This window comes from Oreochromis niloticus, unplaced genomic scaffold, assembly GCF_001858045.2.
Source record: "Oreochromis niloticus isolate F11D_XX unplaced genomic scaffold, O_niloticus_UMD_NMBU tig00001690_pilon, whole genome shotgun sequence".
In the NCBI taxonomy this organism is placed as follows: Eukaryota; Metazoa; Chordata; class Actinopteri; order Cichliformes; family Cichlidae; genus Oreochromis; species Oreochromis niloticus.
In genome coordinates this window covers 67,501-89,428 of record NW_020327453.1, presented here as the reverse complement: position 1 = coordinate 89,428, position 21,928 = coordinate 67,501, and the positions used below count along the sequence as shown (strand labels likewise).

Sequence of the window (21,928 nt, the reverse complement as noted above, 5' to 3'; positions counted from 1 at the left end):
AACTCAATCCTAGAACCTTTCTCCATCATACGGAGACAGCAGAGGTGGTTCTGGGATCCGGTATTCATCTGGGATGAATCTGGGATTCAGTAAGACACTTTCTTGTCTTACTGACAATGAACAGAAGGTATTGACAATACACTGAGTGAAAAATTGGGATTTACTGATACATATTTACTATTTTAATATTTCTCTTTCTCTCTATGAGTTGAAATATTTTTTTTAAATATCTTTCATTGGTCTGCATCATCTGTTCATCATCTCAGTTCCTGAAATAGATGGGATGTTTTTAATAGGTCAGGAAAAAAGGCTGTCTTGACCAATAAAGAGTTGATATTATCCCATTATAATACCCATTATTGGGTTCATAGGTTTTTTCAAGCCAGCTGATGCAAAGAAAACATGCATATTTTAATTTAGAAAGGAAAATATTGCTAAAATCTTGTAGCCTATGCTCAGCATCATTCTGGATTTACCTCTAGCTCCACCGTGGGGTTATCGAGTGAGACTTCTCTTGACATATCTCATTAATGCTGATTAAATTCGCTACAAAAATTACCAATTTGTTATCATTTTTTATAGGAGTTTAAACCATCTCCTTAGGCCAAGAAACATTGGTTCACCCTGCTCTTCAGTACAGGTGTCATGACCTCTGGACTATAAAATACCCAACCTGCACATTTCCTCTGAAATGCAGAGTGTGAAATGTTTGAGGTATTTTTTGCATAAGATCCAAGAACAAGAATAAACATCAAATAATCAGCATTCAAAAGTAGTCAAAAGTAAAAACTGAACAATCTGGACAATTGCAATAGGACATGAAAGTGAGGTGGTTTTACAAAGCGCAGGAGGAGGTACTTTAAGTGTACGTTTGAATCTATTCTCTTAGCCAATCAGATACATTTTGTCATCTGAATACATCTCACCGCCTTCACTCACTAAAATACCAGTAAGGTCCCCAACAAGAAACACTGTCAAAATGCTTGTCCTGTGGATTACATTATTTTGTCTTCACCAAGGATGTAAGTGCTTTAAAAAATTTTTGTCTCAGTTAAGAATTTAAATGTCAAATACATTAGCACGGACTAAAATAGTTTTACAATGGAAAGTTACCACAGCAAAAAAAGTTAAATTTTTCTGTTTTCTGTTTTTTTTCTGTTTTCTCTTAATTCAGATTCTCTGGTTCGAGTTGAAACTGTTCATCTTGGTGAACCAGCAACCTTGACATGTGCTATTCCCAAAGAGCTCAGCATTAGGGGAATCAAATGGTACAAGCAGAGCGTCGGGGATACTCTTAAATTAATAGTTACTCTGATTAAGTCTACAGCTGATTTTGGTCCTGGATTTTCAAGCTTAAGATTTCGGATAAATAATGATGCAAATTTTAGCAGCCTGACCATTTTGGAGACAGTTCAAGAGGATGAAGGACACTATCATTGTGTAAACACAGAATGGGCTGCAAGTACATGGAGTGGAATATATTTGATAGTTACAGGTAATAAGCCAATCTACTTTTACAAATGTTTACATTTTTCTATGCGTGTTGGAAAAATGTGATTTGTATTACACAGGAAACACTCAGAGGACATCAAGCTATGCACTCAGTCAGTTGCTGACGGAATCAAGTCCAGTCCGTCCAGGAGACACAATGACGCTCCAGTGTTCAGTCTTCTCTGACTCTGACAATAAGACATGTCCAGGAGGTCCTGATATCCTCTGGTTCAGAGCTGGATCAGATAAATCTCTTCCAAACATCATCTACACTGACAGAAATAGAAGTAATATATGTGAGAAAAGATCTGACCATCAGAAGACATGTGTTTATCACTTCTCTAAGAAGGTCAGCTCCTCTGATGTTGGGACTTACTACTGTGCTGTGGCCACATGCAGGGAGATATTATTTGGAAATGGAACTAAACTGGATATTCAAGGTAAGTTTATGATTTAACTTTTATTATGTTTTTAACTTGTATTGCTATGTATCACTTTTATTTATTTATCTCTTTATTTTCAAATAGCTGTACAGCACTTTGTTTGAAAGTGCTTTATAAATAAAATTATTATTATTATTTATAAATTAATTAGAAAAATGTCATATTTCAGTTTTAAACAATCAATCAATATTATTAGTAATTTTATTTGTTATTAGGTGACATTGCTGTCCAATTCTTTAGTTATACAAGAAATAATATCAGCACTGATAATGTTTTTTTTTTTCAGAATTCATTTTCTTTGTTCTTTTGCAGAGTCATCCACAAAGTCAGCATTTATTCACCTGGCAGTATTAATTGTTTGTTTGGGCATTTCTGTCATTGGAAATGTTTTTCTCATGTGCAACCGAACAGGTAAACAATTTAAAGGTAAGAAATGTAAGAAACTACAAATATTTGAAAGGCTAAATGTATTTCAGTTATATTTAAATGATAGAAATACAAAATATGTATTTATTATATATATAGATAATCCTATTACAAGAACTACTACATCATAAATAATTCTTGCAATATTGAGGCCTTCATAATGATTCTTTTGTAGCCTTCATTAATCAATCAATATTAAGTTCTGAAAATATTTAATGTTTGTCTTTATAATTTAACTTGTTCTTAGGAAAAGAAAATGCTATATCAAATGAACAAACTGACACCTCACACCAACCAGTAAGTGATGAAAATTCATCATTATTCACTTCAAATACGTCAGGAAATATCTATATAGCTACATAGATAACATTTTTAATTACTACACAGACCGTAGTTGATGAAGAACTAAACTACGCTGCGCTGAATTTCTCTGAAAGAAAAACGAGAGGAAGAAAGAAGAGAGAGTGTGCTGAAGACAGTGTCTACTCTCAAGTTAAATGCTGATGTCAATGATAATTTTAAGCATCTCCTCAAATTTAAATTGATCCAGATTCTTTCCTTGTTAAACATGCTGTATTTGGGACTCTTTGGTCTTTTCTTTGTTCTTGTGTGTCTTTGTTAAATCTTAATTAATATTTACAGTCAACAGACACCATCACTGACAATGTTTCAGGGCTCTCATAGCTTAAAACATACTTGTGTTGTATTACATCCTTGATTTTTAACTGTATTAACTATTTGTTGTGCTTTTTGCAATAAAGAAAACATCATATGGCCAAGAACTTTATTTTCAATGAGTAAACAGGAAAAAGGAAAAAAAAACGACAGTACAGCTTAGAGACCTTAACATGTGAAAGAGCTCAGCAATAGATGGGTCAAATGGAGTGTTGGGGATAATCTATGATCTGATAGACAGATAGACCTTGTTCTCCCCATGTATACATGGGTACTATAGCTTCCTCCTGCAGTCCAAAAGACATGCACTTAGTGGGATAAATCAGTGATTATAAATTGCCCATAAGTATGAATGTGAGTGTAAATGGATTTTGCTAATAGTGTGTGATAGTGTGTGTTATTTGCCATAGGTTAATTGAGAGGCATTCCTATCAGAGTAACCAGCTTTTAATTATAGTGCTTTTTTAATTTTTTGCAAGACTGAATACAACATCATCATATAAAAGGCCAGAGCCTCTGTGCAGTGCTCCTAACGCTACATAAAGTTTGCTATTGTACTGTTCAAAAAGTGCTGGGTTTATCTGTCTTTATCTGCCTAAACTGGAGGTCCAAAGAATATTTCCCTCATTGGGAGCTCAGAAAGAGCTGCTGGTAAAGTTTTTGAGTACTGTTGTTTTTCCTGCTGATGATGTTTCTCACAACATGTCTACCTCAGGCTACGTCTACACAAATCCGGATAAATCGGCATTTTTCATCTAAAAAAAAAACGCCTAAAAATGTGAGTGTCCACACTATCGTTTTCAATCGCTTTCATCCACACGCATGCTACATTCCCGTACTGCGCATGCGTAAAATGTAAGACCATTCGACCTGCGTCATTTCTGTCTGCCATTTATTAACTTTCCGGCTTGCGGCAAAATGTCGAGGAAAAGTGCCGAGTTTTATCTGGAGCTATCAGGAGCATGTACAAACTGATAATAATGTTTGATAGGCCTGTCAAAATTGAGAGCAAACAAAACAACTGCTGTACATTGCCATCTTCCATCTTAGTAGAATTGGTCACGTGACTGCATCAAATGACTAAAATTCGCAATCGTTTCCAAAAGCCTCCGTTTTTGCTGTCCACACTGCGATACGAAAACAGTGTTTTCAGATTTATCCACTTTGGAGAGCATTTTCAAAAAGCTCAGTTTTCCTTGACCAAAAACGTGGTGTGGACGAAAGGCCAAAACGGAGAGAAAAAGATGCACTTTCAAACGAAAAAATGTATTAGTGTGTTCATGGCCTCAGTGGGGCAATGAACATATGGCACAGGACAGCAGTGATGACAGAAGGGGAGGAATTTTTTCCAAATTTCTGGACCCAGGTAACCAGACCCAGCCTGGCTGTGATGGTCTTCTTCAGTCATTTTTCCCCAGGGTCTGGGGGAAAATCTGCTGTTAAATAAAAGGACAAATTACATTCCTATAAAACATTCTATTTAAACCTTTCTATCTTCATGCTACCAGGCAGGAGAGAGCTCTGTGAGTGTGTGATGGATGTTAAACTGTCAAACTGAATAAGCTTGTTTTCTATCATCTATATGTCTATATCCTCATTCATATGGTAAAGTGTCAAAGGACAACATTTAATTTCCAGACAGTTGTGATAATTACAACACTATAGACCTGTGTAATGTGTAATGCTTGATGTAATCGCTTTATCTAAATTGAAAATAACAAAAACTAATAAGGGATTATTATTCAAACATATTAACTATGACAGCAACACAGGTGTGTAGAATTGCTAAAAAGCCTCTAACATAGTGTAGCACTAGCTAGATGCTAATGGCTATTCTAGCTAATGAATTAATAAGTAGAAGCTACAGAATGATGTGAGATGTGCTGCTTCTTAAAAGCAGTGATGTGGCTGCATTTACATTAGTTTAATAGTCAGTTGCTGTAAAACCACCAGCGGACATTGTTAAAACTGTAGCAACTGTTAAAAGCTGTAAAAAGTGCAGCGGGGCGTGTTCCCAGTCACCTCCAGTGGGTGAGTGGGTGGAGTTCAAAGGAGCACCAACTCCACCCCAGAGTCACTACTGTGCAACTCAGGCTCCAAACATGCAAAACACTGTAGCCCTGATAAACAGAGCTTCATTTTTGTACAGTGGGAGGAATCACGTTGGAGCCACATTGTCTGTCTTTGATACGGTCATTGTGTTGAGTCCTACACTCGCAGCATTTTCTCCATGTTGTCTCTAAAAGCAACATTTTTAGCATATTTGCTGAGCACATCGCTACATTTCCTAACCATAAGCCTAGTCTAATGTCAGCTGGATGTATGCTAGTGCATTGTACCAAAATTGCACTGATTTATTTGACTTTATTAGTGACTATCTTAGACATATATAAAAGGTACTGGTGGAGTGGGTACTAAAACACACTTGGGTACACACTTTTTAAAAAAAAATTCTGCTTGTGTTAAGCTAAGCTCCGACATAGACTGTATTTAAAAGATGGAAAACGCAGCGTAAGATCAGCAATTGTTTTGTGAAGTCTTGTTGTGAATTTATGAAGTGTCTTAGGTGTTACCATGTTGATGCAACCAGATACGATAAGTGAGTGGTGGAGCTGGCAGAAAAACCAAAGGATACTGGAAACCCATATGATTATAACATGTCAATTACAAAGTAACCAGACCCTAAAGCACCATTTCCTTTTTGTTATTTTTGACTGTAATAGGGATCAGAAGCTACATCAGATTGCATTCAGTATGTCAAAGGGTTTATTTAAGAGGACCCAAACGCTGAAGACAGAAATCATATTTAACAAAAGACGAGCCGTTTTTTAAGGTGAAACACAAAGATACAAAATAGGAGAGACCAAAACCAAAGGCTGACTCTAAACTGGGAAAAATTAAACTAACAGCAAAGCACAGGGAACATGGAAAAACTACGGACCGAGAACATGGGGGAGACGAACAGACGACCTGCGAACGAACCAAGGAAAACAGAAGACTTAAATGCATAGAAGGACAGTGAAGGAAGTGGAAACACATGGGGAACAAAACTGATACAAATGGACGTGACGCCACAGGGGAACTGAACATACTGAACATGGACCACGACACTATTAAAATAAAACAGGAAACACAGAGACGTAGACTGACACATGAGCTTGACACAGGAGGAAATGCAGATGGGAGAGGGAGCAAGGGACCACGAGAGAGAAAGGACAAGAGAGCACAAGAGAGAGAGACATGATGGGCTGGGGAATTATGGAATAAACATGACCGACAGGGGAGACATGGAATGACACAGGAAGGGGAGACGAGACATCTCGACAAGACACCAGGGAAACGGAAATATAACTAAACAATAGAGAGAACTCAATACTCAAAAAATAGAAAACCAACCGAAAGAACATCAAGAGCACAGTTTTGTTTTACAGTGGGTATTACAACACACATAAAAGCGCCATAAACTCAAAAGGCTGGATCAAATGGCCCAGAACATTGACACAATAAGACTTGAAACAGTTGAATCTAGTCATCAACTCAGCATAAAAACGTTGAGTCACCCCCAGATTGTCATAGGAAATATTTTGGGTCTAAGGTACTCGTGCATTAGCTTTAATTTTCTGGATCAGAGCTTTATTGATGTTTTGTATACACTCTATGACCTAAATTCAAATCTTTATGCATAGTTGTGGCAAAAGGTGGGATCTTTAAAATGTATTACACAAATTATTTGCTCTAATTTCCCATCCTACAGACACTGAGACAGTCATATTAAAAATTGCTACTCCAGGCTCTGCAATACCCAGAGAAATTGTGCAACCCCCCCCCCCCCCCCCCCCCCCCCCCACAAAAAAAGAGCTATATCTCACACTCTGCAGACATCAGTCTGGATATAGATTTTTGTGGTAGCTCAGTTATTAAAACACTAAACAAATATGGTTTGTTTGAAAGTACCTCATACCAAACTTTCAAGTATGATGGTAAAATGGATGAATTGGGCTGTTTTTGCAGTCACAAGCTTCATTGCCTTTCCGTCATTTAGTCAACCATGAAATTCTCTTAATACCAAAGTATTATAGTGTAAAGTTTGAAGTGAGACAGCCTACAGGACAATGATCTCGCACACACCAGCAGTAAAGGTGCTGCAATGCCCCAGGCACACAAACTTGACAGAAACGTTGTGGCAATATATATATATATATATATATATATATATATGTATACATATACGTATATATACATATGTATATATATATATATATATATATATATATATACATATAAATCCAGTATAATAGACAAAATGATAGGAGGAAAAATACTGCAAAACATTTCAATCTTAGAGTTCTTAAATATTGTCATCTCAGTATGTGTGTTTATTTCTTAGCCACCTACTACTCCTAGACCACGGGGAGTTCAGTAAATAAACTGATACATCGTAGGCTCCTGAAAGGCCTTTTTATAGATAGTATCTGTCATGGTCCCCATGTCTCTCTGGCTGGCTCACACTGGCTACAGGTTTTGTTTTCTTTTTTCCCCTCTCCCTCACTCCTCTCTGCCTGGGCAGAGCTCATTACGGGCCCTTGCTCTTGGCCCACGCACCTGTGTGATTGTCACCACCTGCTGCTGATCTGGCTGAATTCCCAGCTACTATTTAAGTCAGTGGCACAGAGCAGCTCAGCACTGGAACATTGAGTCTCCTGAGTTCGTGCTCTCAGCTTCTTCAAAGCTCTCCCCGTGTGAATTCGCCCGTGGTACTAACTACTGTATTCTGTGCGTAGATATCCCCCTCCTGGGCCAGATTACGGACCTTTTCTTTGTGTGGCGGCGTAAGTGGAGGTTTGGAGCGACTGCGGCTGAGGAGGAGTGAGTGTGCATGGAGGAACTGTGGCGGTGACTGAGCTGATGTGGAAGCATGTGTGTGGATTACCCCTTCTCCCTGGAGCCCTGGACCCCCTCCCAACTCACTGTACATATATAGCACTGAGGTGTTCCATATTGTAAATAAACTGTCTTCTTTTGTGTGCAAAGAACTCTGTCTGCACTTGAGTCTGTCTAGTAGCCATGACAGTAAGATATCATCATGTTCCCTAGCAACCTACAAACATGCTGGAGTGACCAAATTTAGGATATAAAAGTATCTAAAACCAAAATTTACTTTTGTTATTGTGATTGTGATCAGTTTGACAACAGCCTGAACAATTGAAACAATACTGTAACATGTTTGTTTTCCTCTCTGTCTGTTTGTCGAGCTTGCATCTCTGTACGTTCCATCTTATTTTGCCAGTACCCCGTTTGATGTGCCTTGTGTTTAGTTAAGTTTGTGTCACACCGTGTCTTGCTTAATCCTGTGTCGATTCCCTTGCATTTAGTCTATTTGTGTGCATATTATCTTTCCATTTAGTCTCCTCCCCGTGTTTTTTCATTTTTTGTCTCACTGTGAAATCAGTCATGTCCAGTGATGGGAATAACGGTGTTACAAGTAACAGCCTTACTTTTTCCAGTAACGAGTAATCTAACTAATTACTATTTCTATCGTTACAATGCCATTACCGTTACTAACAAGAAAATGCGATGCAGTCGCGTTACTATTTTTCAACAAACAGACGGTTGAAGCTGTCTTCAGCTTACAGCATCTTATATCAGTTGCACGGAAGTAGCTGTAAGTAATCTGGGCGCTACAGCTTTAAGCAGCTCCGCGCGCTCCCGTGGGCGGCAATCACTTTCTGGCACAACACCTGGAGCTCAGGGGGGCAAAACAATCGCATGAGTGCTACTGTTTGACTGAGGAAGAATAAAGTAGTCGTGGTAACCCAATCACATGACCACTTCAAGATGACAAAGCAACAAGGTGATATATACCAGTTTTTAATTGTGTTGATAGGCCACGTAAAACCAGAGTCATGATAAACAATATATACGCGGTGTTTTTTTCCTGAATAGTTTCATCACGTTTACTGTCTAAGGACAGCGCTAGCAAGCACTCTCTGCTTATGAGCAAAAAACCCCCCAAAAAAACCAGCCCTTTCGTGTTGGTGGAAAAATGCACCATGTCGACCAATCAAAAACTGATATGGCAACATGAGATTTGGTTCTTTAGGAAGAGGGGCTTAGGAGTGACGGCGAGAGAGAGAGAGAGAGAAAGACAGCAGAAAAAGAGAGAGATCGAGTTTTGAGATGTGAGAGTTTTCACATTTAGCGTGTTTGGGGTGTGTAGTTAATGTGTTGTCTTGTGTAGTTGGTGTGTAGTGTTGTGGATAGTTTTGTGTTGTGTGTCAGAACAATGAGGTGACTGCTGTCTCCAGGTAGAAACAGGAGTGATACACCTGCTGCTGTCAGACCTACAGGTATCAGGCTGTGATGTTCTCTTTTATAGTGGACAGAAATGATTGAAGTGGCACAAATAATTTGTGTGGCATCTTATTGAATGCACAACACCTGATTGTTATGTAAATAGTTTGAATTGGTTATAAAAAAAATGGGTAAAAGGTAAATGGATGCAAATAACTTTGTTGTTTGCAAAACTTGTGCATATTATTTTAAAATTGACAATTTATATTTGCATTTAAAGTTATGAAATATGATTCATTAAACATGTTTGTGGTTGTTACAGTAAAAAATATAACTTTTTTCTACTCGAATTTTATGTTTTTTGTCTGATTTTAGATCAGTTGTGTTAATACATTACGTCAAAATGAAAACATAACTGTAAATTCAGAGACGTGAGGTTGTGCTGAAAAGAATGATACCAAACAAGTAAATAGTTTTTAAAGGTGAAATGTAGAGGAACATCAAAAGTAGTTAAAAATGGCCAATTATACCCTGGACCCCAGAGGGTTAAACATTTTTTTTTAAAGTAATGCAATGGTTACTTTTCAAGTAATTAATTACTTTTAGAATCTTGTAACTCAGTTACTAACTCAGTTACTTTTTTGAAGAAGTAACTAGTAACTATAATTAATTACTTTTTCAAAGTAACTTGCCCAACACTGGTCATGTCTTCGTTTACCTTTTGTCTGTTTGTGTGTTCCATGTATTCCTTTGTGTTTCCTTGCTTTTTGATTAAATGTATTATGAGAATACAGCAGTAAAGTCGACTGAGTTCACACCTTGCCTCTGAAATCCCGCGTTTGGGTCCAATTTCCTGCTTCCACACAGCCAGCATATGACAATGTTTGAGATGCATTATGGAAAATATGGAATCTATATTTTGGAGTAATTAAATATTTAGAGATGTTTTTATTATCTGTTATCACTAAATTGCTGGAATCACCTATCAGCAGATATGTGTCTAATCGTTAGATTGCCATTAGAGTCTTTCTGTAACCTTGAGTATTCTAAGCTTAACCCTAATCCTTACCACAACTATATGTTAATGGTTAGAAGTTTAGAATATTGTCACCCAATTTATGTTATTGGAGTTGATAAATGTGTTGTTTGTATGATGTATAAGCAGCATAACCATATTAGTTAGCATAAAGACAATTATGGAAATTTAAAGGTGTTTTTGTGAGAGTGTTTTGGTTTACCGTAACGCCTCTTTTGTTTACTTTCTGTGTGTTAAAGAAACCCACTGTAAAACAAAACTGTGCTCTTGGTGTTGTTTCGGTTGTTTAGGCTGGAAAGATGATTGATATTATTTCCATTGTGGTAGTAGAACGGAGCACCAACATAACAAACAGCCAATCACATTCTTCTGAAATTGTTCCCTCCCACTTGATGTGATTATATTAAGGAGCATCATCTTAGTATGCCTAAAGGTAAATGAGTCACAAGTAAATCCATCAGAAAATGCTGATCGTATTTTATATGCTGCTGGGCTTCAGAGCTGGTCGTAAGTTTAGAGTCGGCTTTTTTCCATATATATTTCTCCAATTTAACATCTGGAATATAGAACTCTATATCTAACTGCTCTGCTTAATTTGAATTTCAGGATGCACTGATTATGTGTTTTTTGGAACGAAGACTATTGGTGTTGGAGAAAATGTGACCCTGACATGTGCGCGCCCGACATCTGAATATGAAGCAACCTTGTATTGGATCAGGATTGTTTCTGGAAGCTGGCCTGAATTCTTGGGAGGAACATTTGCCTTTGATTATGATGGTGTTAACACCACTCCTCACATTACAGCAAAGCAAGAACCTGGAACCTTTATTCTGGAAATAAGTCAAACTAGGCTAAGTGACACTGGTCTTTATTACTGCATAAAAGTAGACCAACTGAACATGGAATTTTTAAATGCAACATTTTTAAAAATTAAAGGTAAACAGAACCGATTATGTCTTACCCATGTTTACAAATCAATATTGAACTAAAATGAGTAAAACATTAATTTATTGATTTATATATTTACATTAACAGTTACTTATTTTCTAAGGGCCAGAACCAGCTATCACTGACATCATTCAGATGACTCAATCTGGTCCCCTCCATCCGGGAAACCCAGTGACTCTGCAGTGTTCAGTCCTCTCTAACACAGAGAACAATGCATGTCCTGGAAATGACAGTGTGTTTTGGTTCAGCACTAGATCTGATAACTCTCACCCCAACTTAATTTATGCTGATGGAAACAGTGATGAATGTGAGAGGACTCCAGAGGCTTCCTCCACAAAGAAATGTGTCTACAGCTTCTCCAAGAATGTCAGCTCCTCTGATGCCGGGTCGTACTACTGTGCTGTGGCCACATGTGGACATATAATTTTTGGAAATGGAATAAAACTGGACGTTAAAGGTAAATTTAAAGAATGCTATATTAATTTAGAATAGGCTAGTTTAACATCAGCGTAAATGTTTTTTTTCCCCAGTTTTTAATGTCACTAAAAGTAATAATTATTACTGGGTGCTTTTATTTTTCCAGGATTCAACATGTGGGACTTGCAAAAGGCTAATACAGTTCTATTTCTATTATGTGCTGCTTTGGCTACAAGTCTGATTGTTATAGCCTTCCTGATTTATACCATCAAGAAGAAAACATCCAGTTGTTGGTGTGGTAGTAAAAGTTATACTCACATTAGTATATCCATCAGCTTTGGTGCAAATTATAACCATGTGGAAAGCATCTTTCATAGTAAATTTCTCTGTCTTTCAAACAGATGGCATACCAGGGAGTGGTGATCAGCAGAGTCAGCAGGTAAGGTAAATTTAATAAAGAAAAATATAAAGTCAATGGTACATTAAACTCTTGCGTGTGTTTTTTATTTAAATTAATTTAATTTCCTCAGACAGTTGAGAACCCATTGATTTACTCTGCACCAAACATCACCAGGAAAAGCGGCAAATTACCACAAAGGAGTGAAAAAGCAGCAGAGGGGGAGACAGTCTACACTGATGTCAGTGCTTTTGCGGTCGAGTAACTACTGTTATTAGGGTTTACTATATTTTTTATGACAAACTGTGTGAAATGCATGTCAAGCATCATTGTGGCTTTTATTTAAATTCTGAAACAAAGACCTATACGGTTATATTATATTTATTGAAATAATAAATAACATATTATAATAAAATTATATATTTTAATGTTATCATGTTCTGTTATTTTCCAATTTCTGTGGTATTGTTTTAGAAAAGGTAGACAGTCATGCATATTAGACAGTCAACCACATGTACACAGTCAAAAATTAAAGTCTAAAATTGTCTAATTGAGGAAAATTGTGTGATTACTTGACTCAACATTATGTGAGAGAAGGAAGGGGGGCAGACAAGACAGCAAGTGTAGTGGTACAGCCCATGTACACAGAGATGATGAAGTAGATTCAAATGCAAGCGTGTCAGGAAAAAGTGGAGATATAAGCAAAAAAGCAAAATGAGCAGCATCTGGCTGCATTTCAGTGACACTGGAGACTCCAAAGCTGAGTCCTTAATTTATAAAATTAGAAGCTGGCTAAAGTGATACCCGTTCTAATTTTCAACTATTTTCCATTGTGGTGGACAAAAGGTTTCAAACCTCTCGGGGCCTCAAACCTCATGGAGGTTTTCTCTAGTAGAAAATGCATAAAAGTAAGGCTTTTATGAAAACAGTGAAAAAAATTTGCCTTCTTGAAAAAACTAAATTTACAGTTCAGTGTTGAATATTACATAAAATAAAGTATAAGGAAAGCGTCTTTGAATGGCAAATTCTTAACTTGATCTGATAATCACCAAAAACAAGCACAAGTATCACTTTTGAACTTTTAACTGTATTTTTTAAAAAGTTTTATAGCTTTTCCTATTGAAAAGCCCCCTTATGGCCATTCATACAACACAAAGTAAAACAGATGCATCCCCAGATCTGTTTTCATACATAGACATGTGGTAACTAGTGAAACATCAGAATCTCAGCTAAAACTCACAAAAGCATTTCAACAACCACCAAACTGCTAAAACAATAAACGATAAAGCGCAGGTAAACAGCTTCTGCAAAAACATGTAAACACAAAGCAGCAAAGCCTGCTCACCCGACAGTATGTACACAAATATGCCATTGGATGCTGAAAACAGACATCTCAAAGAGTCAGAAACTGAAGTTTTTGTCACTCTCTGACCAAAATTTACTGAACCAACAGCAAAAGAAGACCAAAACTGCACTTCACATTTAACAAAAACATTGTAATGAATTCCTACTTGTCTGTTTTACTTCCACCACGACTATCTGTCATTATGCTTCGAGACCAGATTCGCATCAAAACTCTATTTTCTGCCTTATTTGCTTGCTTATTATGCAGCTGTCTACTGTTGAGTACAGTGTTGTCAGCTGCTGATTTAGTTTCCCCCCCCCAAAAAAAAATGACTGCTGACACAAAAGCCTAATTTATGCTGTTCAATACCAACAAAATTTCAACTTTCAAAGATTATGCAGAATTATGTTATGTCTCTAATAAACCTTAGTGTATAACTTTGTGAAAAACAGAAAAGTTTCTTTTTTTCATTTTATACTCCAGAAACATCAGGTTTTTTACAACTACATTTGTAAAATGAGTTTGACACCCCTGCCTTAGACAGACTTTTGTCAGTTGAGATACTTCCTCAGTGTCTGAGCCAGAGCATATGGACTGGATGGGCAACTTGACAGGGAGGCATTTGTCTCACCTCTCACCTCTATTTATTTATTTATTTTTAATGAGGAAGTTTTTTTTAATACTTAAATATAGTTGTGAAAATATGTCAATAGAATTTAGTTCAGTGGGCACCTGTTTGGATGGGACTGGAACCCCAAAGGTCCATAAAGGAAACAGTGTACTCATCCAGCTGAACGAGGAAGTACACTGGATGAACAACTGCTGACCAAGCATTGCTATGTGACATTTGACCCATCTGTTCCAGTCCAAGGACATATCTGCTGAGTCAAAAGGAGTCATCATTGAATCATTCAGTCTTTTGTGCAATCAACCAATCACCTCCCACTACCACCACCTAGATGAGTCATCGATGCACTCCAAGAGATCCAAGGGTCAGCCAGATCTTCAGACTGCCTGTTATCACATGAAAACAAGACACGTGTTATAATCATAACTAACCCAAAAGCAAAACCCAGTAATTTACTTGGTATCAACAGTCATTTCTCTATGAAAAGTCAACCTGGAAAAAAAAATGTTACATAAATCTTAATAGTCTTAACACTTTTTTTTAGTCCTTTATAAAGCATACAAAGAACAGGGAAAGGATTACTACAATTGCTAATGAAATAAGACAAATCTGTGTTTAACCAGGTTCTTGTCTTTGGTTTTATGCAAATGGAGGCAGAAAGTGAGTGAGACAAACTTGCAGAGAGGCAGTGGTTTTGCTAGAATGGTCTATATTTGTCTACCAAGCCTTTCCACAACTATAGACAGCATTTTATATTGTTAAAACAATGTCTTTGTTTAAAAGAGTGTAATAATATTTGTTCATATGAAAAGAACTTTCTTTATACTCTCAAAGGACTTTGAAAGGGCCTTCTGCGTTTTAGTGATGAGAACAACAAGCAAAGCCACAAGCAACAACTATACTGACAAACAAAAGTTGTGGTGGGCCATTTCTCCACCCCTTGACCAACTACTGAAGCTGATTACTCAGAACAGAACTCACTGTGTGCTTTAACAGGATATGAAGTGAGCAAAGACGTCAGCAAGCTCCCTTCAAACACCAAGCGTCTACAACTTTATACATCTCTCATAAAATATTACATGTATGCAATATTCATAAAACTGTATTTAAATGTATATTTACCTAAACATACTTAATTTGATCTTTCAAATTAAAGTACTTATCCGTCACTGTGCTAAGAGAGGCACGTAGGAACACCTTTACCAAGGTTTCAAACCTATAGTCAATAATTTGCCATTAAAAAGTCACCACAAAGGACAGGAAGGGACAATTGATTAGCACCTCCCCTCTTCTGGAAGCAGCTATAAAAACATAGAAAAGTGTAGAAATACTCTTTTAAATGTGTTCTGTTATTATTTCTACTTTTATATAGTGTCAATCTGCTAGACTTCTCAAATGGATGGAAAAAAAAAACACAAGAGCAGCTTCCTGAAACTGAAGTATAGAGTGAAACAGGAAGAAAAGCCCCTTTGTATTTACACCTTTCTTTGAAAGTCCAACCACAGAAATGCTTAAGTTTCCATGCACTGTTTGCTTGTCAGCGATGACTGTGACTTTAGGTTTAGTTGTCTTTGTGTGCAGACATTAAGAAAAGGCAGAATATGCAAAGTAAAACAACTTTTTAAGAAAAAGCTTTTCAAGTTCGCCTTTTAAACTTGACATTTACGTCTTAAATGCTTACCTATGGTATATTGTTATGTGTAAATCATCGTGCACATTATTAATGTGAAGAAATTTTTTTTTTTTTACTATTGTTGTAAGCAGTGAAGTGGCAGAACAGAAAGTGGTCTCAGACGGGAGGCTGTGTCATGTAACACACAGATCTCTAGCTTGACCAAAACTGAGATTGTGGTTTTGTGCTACTATAGATTTTTCTGCCAGAAACATACACACGTGATTTGGTAATGACTTGATTCAAGCATAGTGCACTGCTTTTTAGGGCCAGATTTTAATGTAGGTGCTTTCATTTTCCTGACATACAATATAACAGGCATTAGAGCAGGACTGTGACTGCAGAGGGTGTGAATGTCTTCCTAGTTACTGTTTTGGTTACACATACCAAACTTTTTCTGTTTTTGGTAAACTTGCCCTAATCAGGATTAGGGCTGAAAACAGGATCTGTTTTCATTTTTATGTGTGTATCAGTGTTTGCGTGTTGATAGGCGGAGTTTAGTAACTTGTTAGCAGACAGGTTGCAGCCTAATTAACCCCCACACTTCCCTACTTGTAATGACTTCCTTAACCATTTATCCAATATGGCTGACTAGGTAACTTAAAGTGTTGTATTATTTAAAACCTGTGCTGAGGCAAAACGTGAGGAATAGTGCCAGAAAAGGCTGATTCGTACACCTGTGCACATTCTCTAGACATTTTCTATTTATGCAGGGGATTCCAGTCACCTGTGCTACTCTGTGTAAGCACAAGGTCTGGAACAGCTGCAGACAAAAGTAATAGTGAGCAAAATAGTATGCAGTGCTGGAGTGTAACAGTGAGAAATAAAAATAATAAAACACAATAAACATGAGTGAACATGAAAAGTTCAGTTCAGGTGAAAATGATGCCAAAGAATTTGTGCATAACTAAAATCTTCCCTTTGTTAGTTGCCTTTGCCTTTAACAAGACTGCAATATTTAACATCCTAAGAATGAGAACACATTTAACTCTGCACTAGAAGGACTGTTGTTTTAACTGTCTGTTGTGCCATATCTGATGCAGAAGTGAGATTTTCAGACTTATACATCATCACTGTGATTTTCTTTCTCCCCGAAAGACCTAAATAAGATCATAATAAGAAGAATATTTTTTAATCAATAAATAGCACACAAAATGTATGAAATATATTACTAAAATCCATATTCATGATACAGTCTTGATCAAAAGTGTGCATATTTTGCATGGTTGGATTTTAACAAGGTTCCAAAAAGAGATTCAACATGCAACAAGAATGGGAGTGAATCAAATCATTTTTTTGAGCATGCAATTTATTGAAAATAACACTAAAACTGAAACAGGCTGTTTTGCAGCTGATCAAAAGGTTAAGACCAAAAAAACCCATAAACCCCACCAAAGCAGAAATCAAAGTTCCAAACATGAACTCAGTAATGAGTAGCTCCATCGTTATTGTTGATCACTTCAAAAATAAGTTGCGGCATGCTTTATGTTGTCATGGTCCCGGGTCATTTTGACCCAGTGTTCTTAGTTTTGTGTTTTTAGTTCATTCTTTATTCTGTGGTTCCTGGGTTGTTCAGTTTAGTTTATTGGATTCCCCCTTATGTCTCTGCCCTCTGTGTCTCCCTGTGTGTCTGTTTTTATTGTGGTGTGAGTTCCTGTGCCGTGGTTCCCTTCGTGTTGTATTCTGTTATGTTTTCCATGTTTCCCCAGCGTGTCAAGTCTCCCTCATGTTCCCTCGCTCCCTCGCCTGCCTCTGCTCCACTCCCACATCATGTTTCCTGTTTTATTGTGAAGGTCCATGTCTTATGTCAGTGCATGTAGCTTCATATCTCGTCATACTCATTTGGTTCAGCTGTGTCTTCCTCCTGTGTGTGTAGTTCCCTCGTTTCCCGCTGTGTATTTATAGTGTGTGCTTTCTCGTGCTCATTACTGGTTCGTCTGTGTTTTCTCTGTATAGTTCTCCCTGCTTGTCATGTTTCCTCGTGTTTCAGGTTTGTAGGTTGGCTCTTAGTTTTTCCCAGTTTAGGTTTGCTTAGTTCTGTTCGTGCTGTCACCGCCTTTTGTTTGTTGTCACCCTCCATCAATAAAGCTCACTGACTTCACAGCAGTGTCCGCATCTTGGGTCCTTTAATTAATTCCACATGCCTGCTGCTGCAGCCGTGACAGATGCAAGTTTTTCCATGAGGTGAGTGGGAACATTTCTTCAAGTGGTGAAGATGGCCGCACGAAGGGCATCTACTGTCTGGAACTGTGGTCCATTTTTGTAAACTTCCCTTGCCATCCATTCCCAAAGGTTCTCAATTGGATTTAGATCAGGGGAACACACAGGTCCAAAAGGGGTGATGTTATTCTCCTGGAAGAAGTCCCTTGTTCTGCGGGCGTTGTGTATTGTAGTGTTGTCCTGTTGAAAAACCCGCTCATTACCACATCTACGGGGGCCCTCAGTCATGAGGGATGCTCTCTGCATCATCTGGACATAGCCAGCAGCCATTTGGCACCCCTGCACCTCCTGAAGCCCCATTGTTCCACTGAAGGAAAAAGCACCCCAGACCATTATGGCGCCCCCTCCACTATGGCAAGTAGAAAACATCTCGGGTGGGATCTGCTTGTCATGCCACTAACGTTGGAAACCAACAGGACCATCAAGGTTACATTGTTTCTTATCAGAGAATAAAACTTTCTTTCAGTGTCCCATGTTTGGTGCTCTCTTGCAAAGTCCAAACAATCAGTTCTTTGACGTTCAAGGAGACGAGGCCTTTGGAGAAGTTTTTTGTTTTTTGAAGCCCTTCAGTTTCAGATGCCGTCTGATGGTTATAGGGCTGCAGTCAGCACCACAATCATTCAGTTAATCCAAGATACTGGAGCCAGAGTACTGACAAGGACTAGAAAGAGAGAGCATATTTCACCTATATTAGCTTCCCTTCATTGGCTCTCTGTTAAATTCAGAATTGAAATCACAATCCTGCTCCTCATGTACAAGGTCTTGAATAATCAGGCCCCATTTTATCTTGATGACCTTGTAGTACCATAACACTCCATTAGAGCACTTCGCTCTCGCACTGCAGGCTTACTTGTTGTTCCTAGAGTATTTAAAAATAGAATGGGAGGGAGAGCCTTCAGTTTTTAAGGCCCCTCTTCTGTGGAACCAGCTTCCAGTTTGGATTTGGGAGACAGCACTATCTGTACTTTTAAGATTGGGCTTAAAGCTTTCCTTTTTGCTTAAGCATATAGTTAGGGTTGGATCAGGTGACCCTGTACTGTAAAGCTGTTTCTGTACTGTAATGGGCTTTGAAACCTGACTGAAACTCTTCAAATAAGTCATTCCTCTGCAGACGATCAGTTAGCTGTTTTACAACTACATCTTCAAGATTTTTTTTTTTATATGAAAGGAAGGTTAGAGATTGGCCTATAATTAACTAAGACCGCTGGGTCTAGATATGGCTTTTTTCTTTCCTTCCTTCCTTTTTTCCTTCCCACTGTTGCCAAAGTACTTGCTCATATGGGGTCATATGATTATTGGGTTTTTCTCTATTATTTAATTTGTGTATTGTTGTGATTTGGTGCTATATAAATAAAACTGAATTGAATATATGCAAATTAAGTGAATTGGTCATATGACAGGTTAACAGATTTTACATGTTATGTATGTGATCTGTTAATTTAAGGGCCTTAGGAATCAAAACACTGGTGAAATTATCTAGCAACTAGTCAAACTTTACTGTAAAACTCTGAGTTCTTCAATTTATACCAATGGATGTTAATGATGACATGAGTTAAAATATCCACCCATCCATTCTCTTTCACTTATCAGGGTTGTAGGGGACTGGAGCTTTTTTTCAGCAACCATAGAGGCCGGGTACACCCTGGACAGGTTGCCAGTCTTTCACAGGGCTAACCCAGAGAGTCAGATATCCATTTGCACTCACATTCACACCTATGGTCAATATAGAGTCACCAGTTAACCTAAACCCACTAACTGCATTTTTGTGGACTATTTGACACTAGAATTACTGAGCCTTTTTTCCCTGGTGCAAGTCCCTACTACTAGATTTACTGGCCTGCGCAAATTTGCGTAAATTCCCCCCGACCTTAACACCTCTTGGCACCCCGCTGAGATTTTCACAGGTCGTCAGCTCCATTGTTCTCTTGCTTTTGTTGTGCAAACACACCCTCCCCCAACCCCTAACCATGAGAGATTCAAGTTTTTCCTTCCCTGCAAGGCTACTTTCCTTCCTTACCTGCCTGCATGCCTGTCCATAAACATATATACACAGAGTTGTACATATATTTATATAGCCACACCTTATATAATATGCATAAAGTCTAGTTATACACACAGACACATCTATATCATATATACACACACACACACACATATATATATATATATATATATATATATATATATATATATATATATATATATATATATATATAAAATGTTTGTATAGTGCACTTTCTATACCTTGCTCTGTCCACTTTTTTGCAATGACAATGCAGATTTTCCACTTGTGGGACAAATAAATGCAGATTTGCTGTGTGTGTGTGTGTGTGTGTGTGTGTGTGTGTGTGTGTGTGTGTGTGTGTGTGTGTGTGTGTGCGTGCAACATTGGCATTTGTTTACTCAGATCCAAGGCAGGCCAAACCTCTGTGTTACAACCTACATACAAAAGACAGACATTCACAATATATGGGTACACAAGTCTGTTTTATTTCAAAGTGTTTCAAACTTTACAGCGTTTGCAGACCCAGTGTCCATCATCCCTGCATTTGGCACAGGTGAATTTCTTACATGTTGCACAGGTAAATCTGCTGCGATTCCTGTTGCAGCTCTCTTGCACCTGGCACTGTGTTGTCTTTACAGTCCCTGGCACAGCAGCTGCAGCAGCCTGCCTCTGTGCTAAGATTTCCTTGTGCTGCATGAATCGGCTACGAAGTTGCTGAGCTAGAAGACGCAGAAACAATCTTCTTTTGCCTGTCCACCCTGTACATGCCTTGTACAAAATGTAGGCATTCACTGCCGCCAGGTCCAGCATATTGTAGAAAACCGCTACTGGCCACCTGCGTGTTGCTGATCTTACAGAATACATCCGTGCCATTTGGTCCAACACGTCTACACCACACTGTAAAAGCAGAGCGAGAGAGTCATGAGTATATGTTTTTTTCTATAGGCCTGTATAGCACACATCAGAAAACATTGTAGCACTGGTGTAAAATTGTACACACATTCACATACCTCCATGTGGTTGTAGTCTGTTATCGTGTTGGGTTTCCTCTTTCTGCCGTCACCGATCGTCACGTCTTGGTGCATGGAACTTAGAACACACACAGTCTTGTTTTTTTTAGGTGCATAAATTGTCAAGGACACACTGCCACTTCTAAGCACTGAAGTGGAGAATACCTCTCGCTTTGCAGTATCTTTTGCAAGTTGAGGAAGTTCACGCCGGACTTTATTCACCGTGCCCAGTAATGTTGTTTTGCGCTGCAGCAGTCTGTGCGACAGTGACAGTGAAGTAAAGAAATTGTCCGTTGTGACATTTCTTCCATCATCCAAAAACGGCTCCATCAGTTTCATGACCACGTTCTCTGCCAGCCTCTCTCCCTTCTGACGACTGGGGTCCTTTCCCAAGTAAGGAGATGCACTGCAGACATATTTGGTGTCCAAATCCGTGGCCATCCAGAACTTGATCCCAAATTTGTCTGGCTTGGTTGCAATATACTGGGTGAATGGACAACAAACCTTGGTAGGGAACAGCTGTTCATCTATGGTCATGTGTTCCCCTGGAGTGAAACTCTTAGCACAGTTCTCGTTGAAGCGTGTCCAGATGTCGGAGATCGCTGCAAATTTGTCTGTTTTCACCCGTTCTGCCCGCGTGTCCCTGTCATCAAATCGAAGGTGTTGCATAATTGAAATGAATCTATCTCGGGGCATTGTCTCTTTGATTAGTGGCACCAGAAAACTTTCTGACCAGCAATCCACAATGGCACCAACAGGACACATGATTGCTCTTACAAACAGGATTGAAATGAATGCCATAAGTTCATGAACTGCCAAATTCCAGTCTGGCTCTGTTCTGCGGGCTTGATGTACCGTGCACTCTCTGATGGTCTGCAGCATTCCCACGTCTAACAGGCAAAGGAAGCTTTGGAGCACACTTGT

At 38.3% G+C, this 21,928-nt stretch overlaps 3 protein-coding genes across 4 annotated transcripts in view; all 3 read left to right on the top strand.

Moving 5' to 3' along the window:
- Nucleotides 1-927: 927 nt before the first annotated feature.
- On the top strand, nt 928-3,111 carry LOC109203006 (uncharacterized). The gene is made up of 6 exons (XM_025904450.1): nt 928-1,022; nt 1,175-1,495; nt 1,572-1,931; nt 2,247-2,360; nt 2,608-2,657; nt 2,748-3,111. The coding sequence occupies exons 1-6, from the start codon at nt 980-982 to the stop codon at nt 2,862-2,864; spliced, it is 1,005 nt and encodes a 334-aa protein (XP_025760235.1). The 5' UTR covers nt 928-979; the 3' UTR covers nt 2,865-3,111.
- A 7,600-nt stretch (nt 3,112-10,711) lies between these two features.
- On the top strand, nt 10,712-12,486 carry LOC109203588 (signal-regulatory protein beta-2-like). 2 transcript variants are annotated; one of them, XM_019363198.2, is made up of 6 exons: nt 10,712-10,869; nt 10,969-11,298; nt 11,414-11,767; nt 11,894-12,025; nt 12,129-12,166; nt 12,258-12,486. In XM_019363198.2, the coding sequence occupies exons 1-6, from the start codon at nt 10,827-10,829 to the stop codon at nt 12,387-12,389; spliced, it is 1,029 nt and encodes a 342-aa protein (XP_019218743.1). In that variant the 5' UTR covers nt 10,712-10,826; the 3' UTR covers nt 12,390-12,486. The 2 variants fall into 2 exon arrangements, with proteins under 2 accessions (XP_019218743.1, XP_019218745.1); XM_019363200.2 differs by having other exon boundaries at nt 10,716-10,869; nt 11,894-12,020; nt 12,258-12,351.
- A 5,216-nt stretch (nt 12,487-17,702) lies between these two features.
- Nucleotides 17,703-21,928, top strand: part of LOC109203002 (uncharacterized) — a 9,546-nt gene continuing 5,320 nt past the window's right edge. Inside the window, exon 1 of the mRNA XM_019362036.2 lies at nt 17,703-17,953. The gene's annotated coding sequence lies outside the window, so the exon portion shown is untranslated. The remainder of the gene's footprint in view (nt 17,954-21,928) is intronic.

Coding starts and splice junctions, on each gene's coding strand:
- LOC109203006 (XM_025904450.1), top strand. CDS start 980: ATGCTTGTCCTGTGGATTACATTATTTTGTCTTCACCAAGGAT. Junction 2,361..2,607: donor AACAGGTAAACAATTTAAAG/GTAAGAAATGTA, acceptor ACTTGTTCTTAG/GAAAAGAAAATGCTATATCA. Junction 2,658..2,747: donor CTGACACCTCACACCAACCA/GTAAGTGATGAA, acceptor ATTACTACACAG/ACCGTAGTTGATGAAGAACT.
- LOC109203588 (XM_019363198.2), top strand. CDS start 10,827: ATGCTGATCGTATTTTATATGCTGCTGGGCTTCAGAGCTGGTC. Junction 10,870..10,968: donor GCTGGGCTTCAGAGCTGGTC/GTAAGTTTAGAG, acceptor TTTGAATTTCAG/GATGCACTGATTATGTGTTT. Junction 12,026..12,128: donor AACATCCAGTTGTTGGTGTG/GTAGTAAAAGTT, acceptor TCTTTCAAACAG/ATGGCATACCAGGGAGTGGT.